This window comes from Onychomys torridus, chromosome 5 (genome assembly GCF_903995425.1).
Source record: "Onychomys torridus chromosome 5, mOncTor1.1, whole genome shotgun sequence".
NCBI lineage: Eukaryota > Metazoa > Chordata > Mammalia > Rodentia > Cricetidae > Onychomys > Onychomys torridus.
The window spans coordinates 122,637,537-122,655,579 of record NC_050447.1 but is presented as its reverse complement, the minus strand read 5'-3'; the positions used below and the strand labels follow the sequence as shown (position 1 = coordinate 122,655,579).

Here is an 18,043-nt window from a genome sequence, read left to right as displayed (position 1 = left end):
TTAGAGCTCCAGGGGAAGCCTGAGTTTAGGATGACAGAGGGCGGGTTTCGGTGAGGGGCGTGGCTTATAGTAGTGGGTAGTGTTTAGAGCCCCAGCCCCGCCCTCTGCTGACGCAGCCCCAGAGCTCCGTACGGGAAGGGGGCGTGGCTAGTTGGAAGGAGGGGCTTGAGGCTGGAGACGTTATCGCCGTCGCTGGGCGGGGCCTAGAGGGAAGGGGCGGGGCTTAGGGCCCGGCCTGCGGCAGCGGCGGTCACCGGAGCCGTCGGGCCGGGCGGCGGACGGACAGCCGAGGACCGCGGGGCGGCGCCGTGTCCTCCGCCATGACAGGTGGGCGCAGGGCCAGGCGGGCGACGGGAGCCGAGTGACCTTGGCGTTAGCTGGCGCCGACGACGCGGGCGTAGCGGCGCGCGGTGGCGAGGTGTCCCGGGCTCCGCGCGGCGGGGCGGGGACGCTGGGGGTCTCGGGTGCTGAGTGGGGGGCGGTCGCGGGCTGAGGAGACGGAACAGCAGGTGAGTGCCCACGCGGTGCACCGCACAGGCTGCACCTGCGGAGCGGGGCGGTGTCCCGGGGCGGGATGGATCAGAGTGAGGGAAATGGTGCTCACCGCCACTCAGAGGAGAGTGGAGCGGCGATTGCACTCACCCCTACGGAGGCGGGATCAGCGCTGCGCTCCGGGGCAGCTTGTGGTACCAGTGAGACGCCCGTGCAAGGGTCCTGCGAGACCCGGCCACTTCTCCTTACTAGGTGAGTCTAGGGAATTCGGAGCCAGCAACTGGATCCCTATTCTCTAGGCTTGGTAGACCCAGCACAGCTCTTCGCCTGGGGACTCGCCCACTTCATTTCTGATCCCAGCTGGACACAGTGACATTGCTGTGCTGAGTTTTCCCTGTGAAAGAATGCCATAGGATGAGTCAGCGAGGGACCCCCTCTGGCAGAGAGCCCGGGGAATGTGGTGGCTCCCAGATGCCGCACTTGGTTTCTAGGAGTCTAACTCTTTCTTAAGCGTCATGTGGCAGGGATCATCTGGGATGGCCCTGGGAAGTCAGGGTAGCCCCAGAAGTACTCAAGGGTCTCTAAACTGGAGTCAGCATTGGTGGTGCACAAAAATAAGACCTTATGAGCTAGAACCTGGTGACTTCCAAAACAGGCTAGAGGAAACCTCAGCTACCACTTTCTCCTTTGTAGTCCCTCCAGGCCCTTCTTGTTTGTGGCTGCAATTTCTGAGCACTACCTATGTGTAGAACCCTGCTTGAGTCCCTAATGTGCACTCTTGTTCAGAATGTCTGTGTAGGGACATAAGGATTATTGTGCCTGTGTAGGGATGAGGAGATAAAATCTTAGGTTGGGTAAGTGACCAGACCACTCTGCTGGTCAGTGGTAGGAGCAGAATGGGAGGCGTGGTCTCAGTATTCTTGCTGGCCCTGCCCTGCCATGGCTTTTCAGATCTTCTGGTAAGTTCATCAGGATGTGTGGGACAGATCTCAGTTGTGTTGGTCTCCAAGGGCCCATTGCAAAGACAAGATACTCAGGGGGAATGGGGCATGCCAGCTCCAGGAAAACAGGCAGTAGGGAGAGAGGCGGGTAGTCGCTTTTAGCTGAGAGGACTGTGGCAGTGACACACACTTTTCTTTCTGCCATCTACTTGCTGGCTTTTGGACACCTCACCACCTTCCTTTCTCTGGTAGGAGATGGAGACAGTAGAAGTCTGACAGGGATGGATAGACAGCCCTGGGGCCTCAGTTCTTGGCTCAGTGCCCTAGTGCGCCAGCTGGGGGTCTGCCACACAGATTAATCTTTGCTGCCTGTGTGTGTGATCACTTCTGGGAGAGATTCAGGGGGCAGTTGATGCCCAAGTTGTACACCCCAGGAGAGTGATTGGTGAATTCTTGGAAAGGGCATGAATCAACTGGATTTTCTCAGCCTACTGCCCGGGTCCTGACTCCATGGTTGTGAGCTGCAGACGGGAAGGCTTTGGGACCCCTATGGGCAGAGTAAGGGCAGGTGGGGCCCACTGCTTCAGGGTCCCAAATGTCAGAATGAGGACTTAGGTCTGGGCTGCAGAAGTTCAAGATGAGGTGACAGGGCCATGCTCCTGGTACCAGCTGGCAGGGAGGGAAAATACAGGCAAAGGCTCATGGATTCTGCACAGAGTGATCCATCTTCTTTTATCTAGTAAATGCATTCCTGGCCTTGTTTACAGGGTATCCAGGCAGAGCCTTGCCCAGAGTCTGCATGATACCCAGTGGCTGCCTGTTTGTGGTTGCATGCATAGCTTACAGGAGCCACAGGAAACACAGGAAGTGCCTTGCTCTAGAGCTGCTGGCTTCAGCTGCTGGGCTGGCCCACCCATGCCAGGTGACTCAGGGCTCCTGTGACTCATGCCTGTGGGCAGCAGAGGCCCATCTTGGCTAGCGGCCCTCAGTGTGGGAGGAGGCCGCTATGAGGCATTGGCCACTGTCTACCAGCAGACCTCTCCTTTGGACCTTGGACTGGAGCCCATTCATTCCAGAACTCTTTAATGAGTGCCTACTGTGTGTGCAGCCCTGTACACATTGCCACAATACGGAGACAGCCAGCCTTGGCCTGCTCCTGTCTGGAAGAGAGCAGACCCCTGAATTCACAGTGATCCATATGTTAATGACAGAATGGACTATACTACGGATGTTGACAGGCAGCTGCAGCATGGCTGTGTTACCTCCAGGCTGATTGCAGTCTTATAACTTTTCCATGCCTTCATTTCCCTATCTGAAAGCGGGGCAGCTGCAGAGCTGGTGGGAGGATGGAGGTTGTAGGTAGGTGTAAATAGAACCACAAAATGTCTGGCCTGTGGATTGTTTTGTGAGTTGGCTCATCTGAACTCTTTAATAAGATGCTGCAGGTACTGAAGCCAGCCTACCTAATGCACCTGGTAATGTGGCAAGTCACTGGGTATCCCTGGGCTGTTGGTAAGTCTGTCTTCTATATAGGTTGTCAGGGGCTCAGCCAATATTCCCAGTCCCCGGCTGCCATGATTGGGTGGTGCTGATGGCCTCAGACTGGGGTAGAATGGCTGATGAGCTGAAGTATGGGCCTTGGGAGAGCGATGTCTATCAACCAGGACAGGCCTATCCCTAGGCTCTGAGAGCAGGCTTCTGGCTGAGGATGTGTTTGTGGGGTCCTTGGTGAATGCAGCCCCACTATTACACTGAACTGGAAGACACCCCAAGCTCCTGGCATAGGATGGGCATGCTGATAGGCTGTGCCCACCTGGGTAAGGAAGGACTCCCCAAAGCCACTATCAGGGATGAGAGGGTGCAGGACTCTGTTGTTGGTTGGTCTTTGGTCTTTTTGGGGGGCCTGCCACCCAGCTCTCAAATAAATCACTCACAGAGGCTTATTCTTAATTAGGAATGCCTGGCCTTAAGCTTGGCTTTTTTCTTGCCAGCTTTCCTTAACTTAAATTATCCCATCTATTTTTTGCCTCTGGGCTTTTCCCGTTCTCTTACTTCTGTAAATCTTACTCTTACTGTGTAGCTTGCTGTGTAGCTGAGTGGCTAGCCCATGATATCTTCCTTCTCTGGCTCCTAGATCTCCTCTTCTTCCAAATTTCTCCTTCTATTTATTCTGTCTGCCTGCCAGCCCTGCCTGTTTCTCTCTCCTGCCTTGCTATTGGCCGTTCAGCTCTTTATTAGACCATCAGGTGTTTTACACAGGCACAGTAACACAGCTTCACAGAGCTAAACAAATACAACATAAACAAAAGTAACACACCTTAAAATAACATTCCCCAACAGGAGTCAGAAGACAGACCAGCCAGGAGGTATGAGGAAGGTAGCCTGTTGATTCCATACCCAGGGATGGAGCCAGGGACCCAGCTCACTTTTCTCAACATGGTGACCCTATTTTGTAAAAAGCCAACCTATCTTATAGAGGTCTAATCCAATTGCAAGCAGATACACTTGCTTTTAGATTTATTTTCTGTTTACAAGTATTTTGCATACATGCATGTATGTGCACCATGTGTGTGCCAAGAAGGTCAGAAGAAGCCATTGGAACCCTTGGAACTGGAGTTACAGACCATCAAGAGTGACAATATGTTCTCCAAGAGCAACATGTGCTCTTAACCTCTAAGCCATCTCTCCAGCCCCTGCATTTGCTTTTGAAGAACGGTTTGATACATTCTGACAAATGCCTGCACCTGTGTAAGCACAAACCAGGTAGCATCTAGACATTTCTGGGACTTGTGAAGATCCTTTGGGCTCCTTCTCAAGTAATCTATTCCTACTCAGGGTTTCTCTGCTTTCCAGAATTCCTCCTCCTGGCCCCAGTTTTTCTATAAACATCAACAATGGAAATTTCCAATTAAGTTTTTTCAAAATAGACTTTACTTATTTGTTTATTTTGAGTCAAATCTCTCTTTATTGTCCAGGCTTCTACAGCCTCTCCAGTAGATAGGACTTCAAGTGTATACTGCCTGGTGTATACTGCCTGGTGTATACTGCCTGGCTCTGGCCTTTATTTGGGGAACAACCACCTGGAGATTGAACAGATAGTGCAGAGATTGAGGAAATGGACCCCTCTTCCCTCCCTCATATCATTACCATTTTCAATCAATTTGTTATTAGCTAGAGCCCAGAATCTGCATTAGCATTCCCTCCTTGTATTGGGCATTCAGTGGGCTTTGACAAATGCTCTATGCCATAACACAGAATAGTTTCAGCGCCTAGCACTCTTCTGTGCCTGCTTACTCATCCCTCCCTCCCTCCCTCCCTCCCTCCCTCCCTCCCTTCCCTCCTCATGCCTGGCAACCCCGATTTTATTGTCTCCTTGGTGTTGCCTTTTCTGCAGTGTGGTGTAATTAGACCCATACAGTGTGGGGCTTTTTCAGACAGGCTCTTTCACTTAGTACTGGGTGTTGAAGGCTCCTCCACAGCTTTTCATATCACTAGTTTATTTATCCTTTGCAGTACTGAGGACCTAACCTAGGACCTTGTGCAGGCTAGGAAAGATACCACTGAAATGTATCTTTAAAATTTTTATTTTGATACAAGGCCTCACTAAGTTGCTCCAACAGGCCTTGAAGTTGGGATCCTTCTGTCTCAGCTTAGCTCATCTTTCCACCCGTATCTTGTGATGTGTGTGCATGTGAGGCTGAGCACATGCCATAGCACACATCTGGAAGTCAGAGGACAGCCTCAGATGGCGGGCCTCACTTACCTTGTTTGAGACGGTCTCTCTTCTCTTGATTACTGTGATATGGATGCCAGGCTAGCGGCTCATGAGCGGCTGGGGATTCCTGGCCCATCTCCTCAGTTCTTTTTTTTTTTTTGGAGGGGGGGTTCGAGACAGGGTTTCTCTGTGTAGCTTTGCGCCTTTTCTGGAACTCGCTTCGTAGAGCAGGCTGGCCTCAAACTCACAGAGATCCGCCTGCCTCTGCCTCCTGAGTGCTGGGATTAAAGGCGTGTGCCCCATCTCAGTTCTTGAGGCAGGGTCCCTAGAGTTCACCAGTTCAGCTAGACTCTCTGTCTAGCTCTAGGGATCTACCCATCCTCACCTCAGTGCTGGGATTTCAGGGATATGCCGACACTCCTGGGTTTGTGTGAGTTCAGAGGGATTTCTCAGGTCCCCACACCTGTGCACAGCTCCAGGTCCGGCTGAGCTTCTTCCCGACCTTATTTATTTATTCATTCATTCATTCATTTATTTTTACTTACTTACTTATTTATTTGTTTATTTATTGGTTTTGGTTTTGGTCTCACATTATGTAGCCTAGACTCGCCTTGAACTTATAATCCTCCTGCCTCGGCATTCCGTATGCTAAAACTACAGATGAACATTACCGTACTTGGCCACCCTGTTGTCATTTCTGATGTTAGTAATTTGAGTCATTTTTGCCAGTCTGTTTAAGTATCTGTTAATTTTGTTGGCCTTTTCAGTGAATACACTTGGGTTTTGTTGACTTTTCTCTTTTATAACTGTTGTCTTCTCCGGGTTATCTCCGCTCTACTCCATGCCAGTCCCTTCTTTCCCTTAGCTTTGTGTCTGACATGTCTGGTTCTTCTAGGCCCTCCCTCCTTCCCTCCCAAGTGAGCTGCCTTTGGGGAGGTGTCTTTCATGTTAGCATTTTTTTGTTTGTTTTGAGACAAGGTTTCACTATGCACTATGTAACTCCAGCTTAGCCTAGACTCTACCTAGATCAAGGTGTCCTCAAACCCATAGACCTCTACCTGCTTCTGCCTCCAGAGTGGTAGTATTAAAGCGTGTGCCACACCGGACCCAAGCTCTCTCTTTTTTAAAGAATTATATTTGTTATGTATACAGAAGAGGGTGCCAGATCTCTTTACAGATGGTTGTGAGCCACCACGTGAGTGCTGGGAATTGAACTCAGGACCTCTGGGAGAGCAGTTGGTGCTCTTAACCTCTGAGCCATGTCTCCAGCCCCCTGGCTCTTTTTAAAGCGTGTGAGTTTATGGCTGTTGCTTCTCCTTCTCAGAGGGGTGCATCCTCTCCTCTCAGAGGGGTGCATCCTCTCCTCTTAGAGGGGTGCATCCTCCTCTCAGAGGGGTGCATCCTCTCCTCTCAGAAGGGTGCATCCTCTCCACTCAGAGGGGTGCATCCTCTCCACTCAGAGGGGTGCATCCTCTCCACTCAGAGGGGTGCTTGCCCCATCCCTTAGATTTTGGTGTGTTTGTTTCTCATTGGACTCAAGATTGTTTTCAGTTTATTTTGTGGTTTTATTTTGACCTGTTAGTTTAGTGGTTCTCAAGCTGTGGGGCGTGACCCCTTTGTAGGTCAAACTACCCTTTCACAGGTGTTTACCATCAGAAAACACAGATATCTATATTACTATTCATGGCAGTAGCAAAATTACAATTATGAAGTAGCAATGAAAATAATTTTATGGTTGAGGGTCACCACAAAATGAGGAACTGTATTAAAAGGGTCACAGCATTAAGAAGGTTGAGAAGCACTGTATTAGTTGTTTCATTCCTACAGATTTGTGGACTCTGGTGGTATTGATGTCTAGGTTCATGTAACATGATCCAAAAAGAGCCTTTGATTTAAATGCTTGGAAATATATTGAGACTTGTTTGTGACTGAGGATCTGCATGCTTTGTGATCTAGAGTATGTTCATGTGCAATTGGGAAAAGTGTGGTTTTTACTGGGTAGTGTGTTTTGTGTGTGACTTTTAGGTACAGTTTAGAGTATTGCTGAAGTCTTCCATTTCCTTATTGATCTTGTAGCTGGTTGTCTAGTCTGTTGTTTAAAGTGGTACATTGACATCTTTAAATGTTATAGACCTGTCTGTCTCCCTTCATTTCCACCAATATTTCCTCATTTGGGGCTCTGATTCTTGGTGCAGATGTGTTTATAGTTGTTACATGTTCCTGATGAATAAACCTCTTATTTACATATGCTGTTTTGTGTTTGTTTTTAAAATCTCTTGCACCAGTTTTGACTTAGGGTCTATTTTGTCTGATACTAATCCAGCCACTCCTGTTTCTGGTTTGGTTTCTGTTTACAATCAAGTGTGTCCAACCTGCTGCCTGTGGACCACATGGGGCTGGATGGGACTGAGGACAGCTGTGAATGTAGCCCAACACAAAACTGTAAACTTACTTAAAACATTATGAAATTGTTCTTGAACATAACATTTGTAGATGACAACTTCCCATGCTGAAATGTCAGAAGGCTGGACACACCCAAGTGGAATGTCCATTTCCTCCTTTCAGTTTCAACCTATTTGTGTCTTTAGCTCCTTAGTGGGTGTCTTGGCAGTATTTAGTTGGGGCATATGTTTTTAAGGCCATTCTGCCAATCTCTGCCTTTTGATTAGAGAGTTTATCCTACTTATATTTAAAGTAATTGTTGAGAATTTGTGTTTTGTAGGTCTTTTAGCTTTTTCAGCCCTTGTTTCTACCTTGGCTGGTTTCCTTTGTGTATAGTTAATATTTTTGTGGTAACATTTTGATTCTTTTATTTACTTTATGTGTGTTCTATAGATACCATCTTCATGATTAACATGAAAATTACAGATGCACCCTCCAGAGAGACTCTTGCCCTTCCAGCAGGTGTGGGTCTCCTGTGGTCAGCACAGGGGTGCCATCTTGGGTCCCTTTGGAGGCTTTGCTGGCTCACCCCTCATGCTATCCACATGTGTTCCAGATCAGACCTACTGTGACCGGCTGGTACAGGACACACCTTTCCTGACAGGACAGGGTCGCCTGAGCGAGCAACAAGTGGACAGGATCATCCTCCAGCTGAACCGCTACTACCCACAGATCCTTACCAACAAGGAGGCCGAAAAGGTGCGGAGGGGTGAGCGGGGCAGGGGTGCCTCTGTAGTTAGAGTCTTTCTCTGTCCCTCCAGCCAGCTCTCAAATAATAACAGAGACTTTTTATTAATTATGAAAGCTGGTCCTTAGCTTAGGCTGTTTCTAACTAGCTCTTATAACTTAAATTAGTTCATTTCTATTCATCTACATCTGCCATGTGGCTTGTGACTTTTACCTCTCCTGTATGTCCTGCTTCCTCTGTGTCCAGCTGGCAACTCCCCCTTTCTTCTTCTTAGAGCTCCCTCTGTCCAGAAGTCCTGCCCATACCTCCTGCCTAGCTATTGGCCATTCAGCTTTTTATTAAACCAATCACAGTGGTTTATCTTTACACAGTGTAATCAAATACCTCGCAAGACCCCTCTCTGAACTGGAAGAAGCTGGCATAGGCCTTGGGTTGTCTTCTCAGGAATGGGAGTCACGCCTGGACTTGGGCAGATCCACATGGTCTTACATCATCAGATCCTTATGCCTCAGTTTCTCCAAATGTTCTTGTGGCTGCTGGCCCCTTCCAGAATTATGAGAATGTTGTAGGAGGTGATACATGGTGTCTTAGTTAGAGGTTGCTAGGATAAAACCCCACAACCAAAGTCAAATTGGGGAAGAGAGGGTTTATTTGGCTTATGCTTCCACATCCATAGTCTGTAACTGAAGGAAGTCAGGACAGGTATCCAAACAGGGCAGAAAACTAGAGGAAGGCGCTGATGCAGAGGCCATCGAGGAAGGCTGCTTACTGGCTTGCTCATCATGGCTTGCTCGACCTGGTTTCTTACAGAATCCAGGACCACCAGCCCAGGGATGGCCCCACCCACAGTGGGCAGGGCCCTCCCCCATCAGTGCCCTACAGGCTTGCTGACAGCCCACTCTTATGGAGGCGTTTTCCCAGTTGAGACTCCCTCTCTCAGATGACTCTAGCTGTGTCAAGTTGACATAAAACAAGCCATCACACATGATAACACACAACAGATTAGAATAAAAGGAGGGCTGAGGAAGGAGGGTCACAAGTCCAGACCTGGGATTGGGATATAGCTCAGTTGGTAAAATGCTTTCAGTGTGGACATGAGACTGGAGTTTGGATCCCCAACTGTAACCCCAGCAGACACAGAGACAGTAGATCCTAGGGCTTGCTGGCCAACCAGTTTAGCCAAAATGGTGAACTCCAGGTTCAGTGAGAGACTCTGTCTCAAAAAAGTAGAGTACAGGAGCTGGAGAGATGGCTCAGAGGTTAAGAGCACTGACTGCTCTTCCAGAGGTCCTGAGTTCAATTCCCAGCAACCACATGGTGGCTCACAACCATCTATAATGAGATCTGGTGCCCTCTTCTGGCCTGCAGACATACATGCTGTATATATAATAAATAAATAAGTCTAAAAAAAAAAAAAAGTAGGGTACAGAGCCATTGAGGAAAGAATCCTGATATCAACCCCTGGCCTCTGCATGCAAACACGTGCATGGGCACCCCACCACACACACACCCTCACACACAGACACACACACACACACCCCTACACCATATACACACAGACACATGCATGCTCACACTATACCGTACACACACACACACACACACACACACACACACACCATACAAACTCACACATACACACACACACACCCTCACACACAGACACACAGACACACACACACACACCCCTACACCATATACACACAGACACAGACATATGCATACTCACACTATACCGTACACACACACACACACACACACACACACACCACACCACACCACATATATGTAGACATGCAGACACACACCACACAAACACACACAGATACACACCATACAAACTTACACATACACACACACACACACACACACCCCAGAAGTCTGGACCTGTTGGTACCCTGGAACTGTGGCTCTTCCAGAGGGTCAAAGTAAGTGAAGGTTCACTGCTGTGAAACAAGCATGCTATCCCACTTGGCTCAGAGACTGGATTGTGGCCTGGTCCACCTGAGCCAGGTGAAGAGCTACCAGGCACACTCTCTGGACATCTCAGGTTCTCACCCACAGCCCTACAAATAGCTGAAGTCATCATCCCATTTTACAGAGGGCCTCACAGCTGCAGACACCATAACAGTTCTCCAGAGGTGGCACTTCGGATGCAGTCCCTGGGCTTTGTGTCACAAAGGTTAATCCTGATTAATTCCTCCAGGCCTGAGAAGGGGACCCCAACAAGCCTCAGGTCAAGGATGAGTTGGGCCTGGCTTTCCCCACATGCCCCTGGCAGTGTCACCAAGATTGGAGGTACTGGATGGGACAGTGAGTGACAGAGACCCACTAGACCTTTGAGGGTCCATTTCAGATCCTGCTCCTGGTCACCTCTTCTGGGTACCACAGATGATTCCCTTTCTGGGAGGTCGTCTCAGAGCCGAAAAAGTTGGGTGGGAGAGAAGCAGAGTCAACTCAGACACAGTGTGAGCCCCACAGTGTGATTAAAACAAGATACAGGCTCAAATTCGTCCCATTGTTGTAGTAAGACGTCTAATACATAAACCAGGTGTTTATACCCCAAAGGGGGACCCTTCTCAGCCCCTCCAGGCTTGTATCGCTGGTCAGTTTTCCCCGGCCGCCACCAGGGGGCAGCAAGACCACAGCCTCCTGGTTCTGGTCGCAGTGTCTGGCCACTGACCTTCCCAACCACATCAGAAGAAACTGTTCTTTTCTCAGTGGCTTTTGAAATACTAGCCTCATGTTCCTACAGACTGAAAAGTAATAGCAACCATCACGTAACCAGCATTCGCTCTCTGTAACAACCCCACCACGTGGGATTATTTCCTTTTTACAAAACCCCAGTCTCAGGGTTGAAGTGACTCTCGGAGGCCACACGAGGAGAAGCTGCACAGGGAGTGTCGTTACTTAGGGTGATGTCCCTCACGCCCTGCTTCCTTGGTGACCTCTCCCAGCCTGTTGCCCTGGACACACAAGTATTAGCCGAGACTTAGCCGGCAGCTAACTGCTCCAGTGTTGGGTGCCACACGGGTGTGTGAGAGGTTGTGAGGGTTCTGGAGTCTATGGCACTGAGGCTGGGGTCCTGAGCGCACCACTTCACAGTGCCCCTCCAGCCCACCCTTTCTTCTGCCCCCAGTTCCGGAACCCCAAGGCGTCCCTGCGCGTGCGGCTCTGCGACCTCCTGAGCCACCTACAGCAGCGTGGGGAGCGGCACTGTCAGGAATTCTACCGAGCGCTGTACATCCATGCCCAGCCCTTACACAACCACCTGCCCAGCCGCCACGCCCTTCGTGAGTGCTCCCCCCCTTCGTGAGTCCTCCTCCCCTTCTTGAGTCCTCCCCCCCTTCGTGAGTCCTCCTCCCCTTCGTGAGTGCTCCCCCCCTTTGTGAGTCCTCCCCCCCTTCGTGAGTGCTCCCCCCTCGTGAATCCTCCCCCCTTCGTGAGTGCTCTCCCCTTCGTGAGTCCTGCCCCCCCTGCAGCACTCCACACTCACCAGGGAGGGCGCCAACTGCTAGCAGCGTGGTGGTCCTCCGTGCCCATCTGAGTGTACAGCAGCCCAGCCTGGGCATCTCTTCCGTCTGGGTCCCCCCTCAGAGACCCCCCAGAGAGAATACCGCAGGCTGGCCTATCAGTCTATCCCTCTCCCTCTCTGTCGCTTCCCTCCCCGGTGCCAGTTTTTGTACAGAAGCCGGTGCCCCACGCACCCCGCCTGCCTCCCTGGTTTCCCACGGCAGTGTGTGTCTTCATTTCTCAGTACCTAGCAGCTTCATTCTCACAGCCCCGGGCTGCGCCCCGGTCATCCCAGCGGGGAGTTACCAAGCCCACAGTAGACCACGCGGCCGAGTGTTCTTTTCCTGTCACCAGTCTGCTCATGAGGGCTTTCTGTAGGGCATCAGGTATGGATGGTTGATGAGAGACAGTGTGATCTCCGAGCTCTAGGTGATAGGTAGGTTCCAAAGGTCTGGGATCACTGGAGCTGCTGGGATCTGGAAGGTCACAGGCCAGTGTGGCGACTCAATTCCAAGGTTCTGTGCTTGGGGACCTGAGAGGAGGCTCTGCGCTGCTACAGACAGAAAGATGAGGTGACTCTGCCCATGTGCTCTGTTGGGCCTCTGCGCTGGTGTCTCTGATCCCACGGAGTCTTCCCAAACCTCACAGGACACAGTGTGGACAGTTGAGGACAGAGTGAATAGGCTGTCTTCCTCATCTCTACAGAAACTGCTTTACTGGGTCTTTTAGAACCCAGCTGGATCCAAGCCACATCCCTACAGGAGATGAAGCACCTTCTGCGGTTCGGAGGTGCCCCAGGGTCCGTGTGGCACGCCATCTGCCTGCTAACCCCGTGGGGGAGTCTAGGGAAAAGCTCTAACCTGCTGTGTCTGGTATGGCAGCCCCGATAATGAGAGCAGTTGGCTGCATGTTTGTCCTGCCTTTGACGACTTGTGGCAAACAGGACACGCTGGCCTACTCCACACCTGTGGATATCACAGAAACTAGACCAAAGGAACTCCCGATTTATGCAGTGTTCTCTGGAGAGCTGACCTCACCCTGTGACCCACTGGGCCTGCCCAGGGCATCCAGTGCAGTGGCCACTGAAGAAACGTGTGAGCCCAGCACCTTCAGGAGGCAGAGGCGCTGCCTTGGGTTTCTCTGGGGGACAACCCCACACTCAGCTCAGCCCTCTACTAACCATGCTCTGTAATTTTGTTTCCAGAAAACTCAGCTTTCAGAGAGCTGGACTGGGACAGTGAGAGCCGTGAGCTGAGTGACAGGGGTAACGCCCCGCCGCCTCCTTTCTCTTTCCCTCTTCCCTCAGGGCTCTGTCTGTGTCCCAGGGGCTTCTCCATCCCACACTGGGTTTTCTTCCTGGCTTTCTGTTGGGGGGCAGGCCCCCTGGAGTGCTCGCCAACTGCTACAGGCCATCCCACTCCTTTCTCCCCAGGACCCATGAGCTTCCTGGCAGGCCTAGGCCTGGCAGCGGGCCTGGCCCTCCTCCTCTACTGCTGCCCTCCAGGTGAGTGCGGGCTGCCCCCGAGGCCCCGAGCAGATTGTGGGAACTGAAGAGTGACAGCTTGTCAATGTTGTGGGCAGCCAGCAGAGTCCAAAGTCAGAGAGCCCTGCCATGTCTGTCTCTTGGGGTCATCTCTCGTGAGACTTGGTCTCCCCACCTGTGGTATCACAGGCCTTACAAGCCTAAACCCACTGAGGCCTGTAGCTTGCAGCCAGCCTCGCCTGCTCTACCCCTCCACCCGGACCCCACTCCCCTCTCCCCACCCCCTCGCGAAGCCTGAGTCTGCCATCTGGGAAGGCCTTTGGGGAAAGGGCCAGGTATGGGCTCGTACAGCCACATACACTGAAGGCTTGGGGTCACCCAGGCAGGAGCTAATGGGCTCTGGGGTCAGACCCAGTGCTGGTCTTTCCACTGAAAAGGAAGACTGAGTGTGAGTAGGAGGTAGGGACAGGGCCGTGTTCCGCCTGTCCCAGCTCTCCCAGAACTGAGTCCCCCTTCATGGCTGGTCCTTGTCACTTCTCGCCTTTGTCTCCTAGACCCCAAAGTGCTGCCTGGGACCCGTCGCATCCTCGCCTTCTCGCCCGTCATCATTGACAGCCATGTCAGCCGTTACCTGTTGGCCTTCCTGGCAGATGACCTCGGAGGCTTCTGACGAACCCAGACCCTGGGCCTTACCTGCTGCTTAACCAAAGAATCCCCTGGCCGCCCACTGTGGGGGCCGCACCTCTTTTTCTAAATACTTATTTTTCATTATTTATAATTTCTACAAGAACACATCACCTTCACTCTACAAGGTGCTTAATATTAAATGTCCCAGCTCTCTCTGCCTCTCTGAAGTCCTCTTCTTGAGTTGGTTTTCTGCGTGTGTGTGTGTGTGTGTGTGTGTGTGTGTGTGTGTGTGTGTGTGAATGTTCTAACAATGACTGTTCACCTAGGACTGGCCCAGATACTCCTGGCTTTGAGCCGAGCCTTGGCCCAGTGCCTCCTCCAGGTCCCCCCCCCCCATCCCTCCTACTTCAGATGTCCTACCCTTGTGCCCTCCGCCCCCTCATCCATACACTGGAGATGTTCCAAACCACCCTCTCCCCACATACCCACCATTCCCTTTCTTTGAGACAACCATCATCTTCTCAAGATGTCCCACTCCTCCCCTTTACCACACACACTCCTCTGCACAGTCCTTCCCTTGCCGTACCTCAGCCTCCCTGGTTCTTCCTGCCTGCATGCCCTTGGTGGCCCCATCACCTGGTCTTGCTCTCTAGCCCACAGGCCACTGTGGGGAATGGCAGTCTCTCTCTCTCTGTTGCTGACTAAATCCCAGGCCTAGCCACTGGTAGTTGGGATAGCAGTAGGTGACGAGAGCCCAGGAGTGTCAGCACTCAGAAACACCACTTCCCTTGAAAGCCTCAGAAAGTGTGGACCTTTATCCTCACGATTCCATCAAGGAAGTGAGCCATTGGCCATTACAACCTAGCCAGGAGAAAGGGAGATGGGCATTAGGTCAGGTCTGAGCTCAGTCCACCTTGTCCTTTCCTGTGGCTAAGGAAGCTTCATGGTCCCACCCTCCCCATGGTTCCTGCCCTCTGCCTGGTTGGTGGTCACTGTCCAGCCACTGAATCTCAGCTCCTCCACACCCTGTTCAGCCACCATGCCCTGGAAAGTAAAGTCCTAATGGAGCTGGGCCCTTGAGCCCAGATCCTATCCAATATCAAGTGTGGGGACAGGGTTAGTACTGCCACAGATGGGCTGGGTGTGGCCGCAGACCAGGCCTCAGCTGTGTGTGACACTACAGGAAGCACAGTCCTTGTCACTGACCCACAGGAGCCACCCTGCCCAGGTGGGAGAGCATCTAGACTGCGAACAAGCAGTTCATAGAACTTTCTAGATCCCTTAGAGATGACAAAAGTCATGGTAGATTTGAGGTCCTTGGCACTAGTCTCCAACCACACCCAGCCCACCTGAGACCACCGGCAATTGGGCAGAATTGCATACATCTAGTTGGGAGGGGTGTCTGTATACTCAGGGATGGGTACCGTGACCCTTCTCACCCCTTCTATGAGGGAAGTGAGCAGTCAACAAGCTCAGCTGATCCTTGGTGAACAGGCTCAACCAGACTGCTAAAGATGGGGGCAGTTTGGCTCAGAAGATAGTCCTGTACAGCAACATACATACAAACTTACATGTACACAGTACTCGGAACCTACATATTCTCATGCTGTGTACATATGCACTCACATGTATGCTGCATGTGCAGATACACAGGTTCATTTGCATGCATACTCACATGCAAGACACCAGACACAAGATATGAGCCAGGACACCTGATGGGCCTGGATCAGGGTGTTGGAAGGGTATGTTGAGTGTCTGCCCAACCAGTTCCTCCCAACCAGTTCCTCCCAACCAGGTTTTTTTGAGGAAATAACATTGTCAACTCACAGAGTCATCATGAGTCTGTGTTTTCTGGAGTCTCTGAACTTCTGGAGTCGCATGTGATATCTTGGAAGTTACCCAGGCAGGCTCAGGCTGAGATGACCCAAACGTGAGATGAGGTGGGCGTGACTCCAAGGGACAGGTTCCATTCAAGTCCCAGGCTCAGAGCACGTGAGGGCAACAACCACCATAAAGAGGGCTCTGGTCGCCACCCTCCTGACCCAGGCCCTTAGTCTGGTGCCTTGCAGGCATAGTGTGCATACTCCATTGGAGACCTGCAGGCGGAGGTGAGGGAAAGCTGTTTCTTCAGGGCCTTTCCATCTTCCGGGACACACTATGCCCAGTGAGAATGTGTGGCTTTGGGGACAGTGCCCAGTTACCATCTCACTGCCCCACCTCAGAGCTGCAGGAGCAAGAATGATCTTACTGGTGTCCAAGCCTTAGTTTGCACCCCTGTAACACAGGAGCCCTACTCTGGGCACCCATTATGAGCACAGCTCCATGGATGAACCCCCTGCTAAAGAACCATGGCCACAGAGAGTGTTGGATGAACTGACCACTTTGTTGGAGGGTTGCCCAATATGTGACACACACAGTAAAGCTGACACGTGGGTAGAAGTGGCAGACATGTGTCAATTGTGTGGACAGGCTCAACTTGGCCCTAAAAGTGAAGGAGGGTCTCAAGGGGCACTGGAATCCTAGCTTCTGTCAGCAAAGGCTGGGAATGGTGTCTGGGAAGGTCCTGGGCCTGTTCCCCATTTGACACCACTGCTGATGGCCTTCCTTAGAGATGCCTCAAAGACCTGTGAGCCCGGTCCTCTGGCTGTACAGGAGTTTGATACCCTTATGTAGGCCTGCTCAACCTCCCAGGATTGCTGAGTTCTACCCATGACCTTCTAAGGGCCTACCCTGAGGCCCTTAGCCTGACAACCCCTGGATACAGGTTGTCCCTGAATGCCCCTCCAAGAGTGTCCTGGCCACCTGAGCCCTATTCTGTAGCTGGATTCAAAGTGTGTGGCTAAGGTTTTCAACATCCTGGATTTTAGCTGCTGGCTTCTGCCAGGATTGTTCTCCACAGGACTTCTCCCTCAAGCAGAATCCCATGGAGGAGAAGTACAGGAACTCCCTGCCTGGACCTCAGTATCCACATTGGGCCCAGCCCTTCCTTCAGCCATCTTGTCACCTGGTGCTTATGACCTGGAATGAGTTAAGTCCACAAGGAGCATGGGCAACAACTGGCCACTCACTCACTGATGCCCCTTGCAACACAGGACAGCTGGGTCTGTGAGTGCCCCTTGTCATCTATCCTCCGACACATCCTTTGGGTCCTTGGTAAGATGTCACTGACTCCTCTAGGCTGTCTTGGACGCTCAAGTGAAAACAGGGTCTGCTCCTTGGGCAGTGTCCCCAGAAGGGAAGAGGCTAGTGGAGGTAGTGGAGAATGAAGGAGCGCCCCCCCAACACAAGAAGTTTGAGGTGAAGGAGCCAGTGGAGGGGTTCTGGAGCAGAGTGGATAGAATGTGACGGAGTGCTGAGCAAGCTCACACAGGTCAGTGGGGACACGGGGACACATGAAGTTGGAGCCCAGAAATACATCTGCATCTTACACAACCCAAGCTGATGATTTGGGGGTGCGCTGACTCTGCTTTTGTGTGGTGTCATTATTTCTAGTTCCTGCTGGGTCAGCACCTGCAGCTAGGCCATCTCCCCTTTGCAGATGGCTTGTGGGGCCCTGGCAAGGTCCCTTAGCCACAAGTCCAATCAGCCACAGAACAGGGCTCACTTGGGTGGGTCCTGGACACTTACCGTCTTCTAGACCAGACGAGGATGTGGGACAGGTAGACCCGTGTACTTCCCATGGGCTTTAGCACCTGAAGGACACTGTTCTATCCCATCACTGGTCAATTCTCTGTCTCATTTATATGGTGGGTGAGAGAATGGGGGCCCGTTTAGACAGCAGAAAGGTATGTATGACATGGCCTAGCTCAGGGAGGCACTGATTAAATCACTATAGTTCCTTATAGGGTTTTTGTTTTGTTTTGTTTTTGTTGTGATTTTTGCTGTTGTTTTGTTTTTTTGGTATTTTGAGACAGGGTCTCACTGTGTAGGCCTGGAACTTGCTATGTGGACCAGGTTGGCATTGAACTCACAGAGATCTGCCTGCCTCTGCCTCCCAAGTATTGGGAGCAAAGGTGTGTGCTGCCACCACCTGGCTTAATCTGACAACAAATCAAGATTCTGGTACTATCTTGCTGGGGATCCAGGGCAGCAAGGGGGTTTTGTGAAGACAATGAGTGAGGTTGTGTTTCAAGGACCCTCAA

General features: G+C 51.5%; 1 protein-coding gene across 4 annotated transcripts; it reads left to right on the top strand.

The window, feature by feature from the left end:
* Nucleotides 1-221: 221 nt before the first annotated feature.
* Nucleotides 222-14,120, top strand: Card19 (caspase recruitment domain family member 19). Of its 4 annotated transcripts, XM_036189190.1 has the most exons (6): nucleotides 222-327; nucleotides 8,147-8,289; nucleotides 11,418-11,571; nucleotides 12,996-13,055; nucleotides 13,224-13,295; nucleotides 13,829-14,120. In XM_036189190.1, the coding sequence occupies exons 1-6, from the start codon at nucleotides 321-323 to the stop codon at nucleotides 13,942-13,944; spliced, it is 552 nt and encodes a 183-aa protein (XP_036045083.1). In that variant the 5' UTR covers nucleotides 222-320; the 3' UTR covers nucleotides 13,945-14,120. The 4 variants fall into 4 exon arrangements, with proteins under 4 accessions (XP_036045083.1, XP_036045084.1, XP_036045081.1 ...); XM_036189191.1 differs by lacking the exon at nucleotides 12,996-13,055; XM_036189188.1 differs by lacking the exon at nucleotides 12,996-13,055 and having other exon boundaries at nucleotides 13,098-13,295.
* Nucleotides 14,121-18,043: the final 3,923 nt, after the last annotated feature.

Bases quoted from the DNA above. Each gene is read 5' to 3' on its own strand.
- Card19 (XM_036189187.1), top strand. The intron at 11,572-12,995 runs GTGAGTGCTCCC...TTTTGTTTCCAG, and splicing joins GCCCAGCCGCCACGCCCTTC to AAAACTCAGCTTTCAGAGAG. The intron at 13,296-13,828 runs GTGAGTGCGGGC...TTTGTCTCCTAG, and splicing joins CCTCTACTGCTGCCCTCCAG to ACCCCAAAGTGCTGCCTGGG.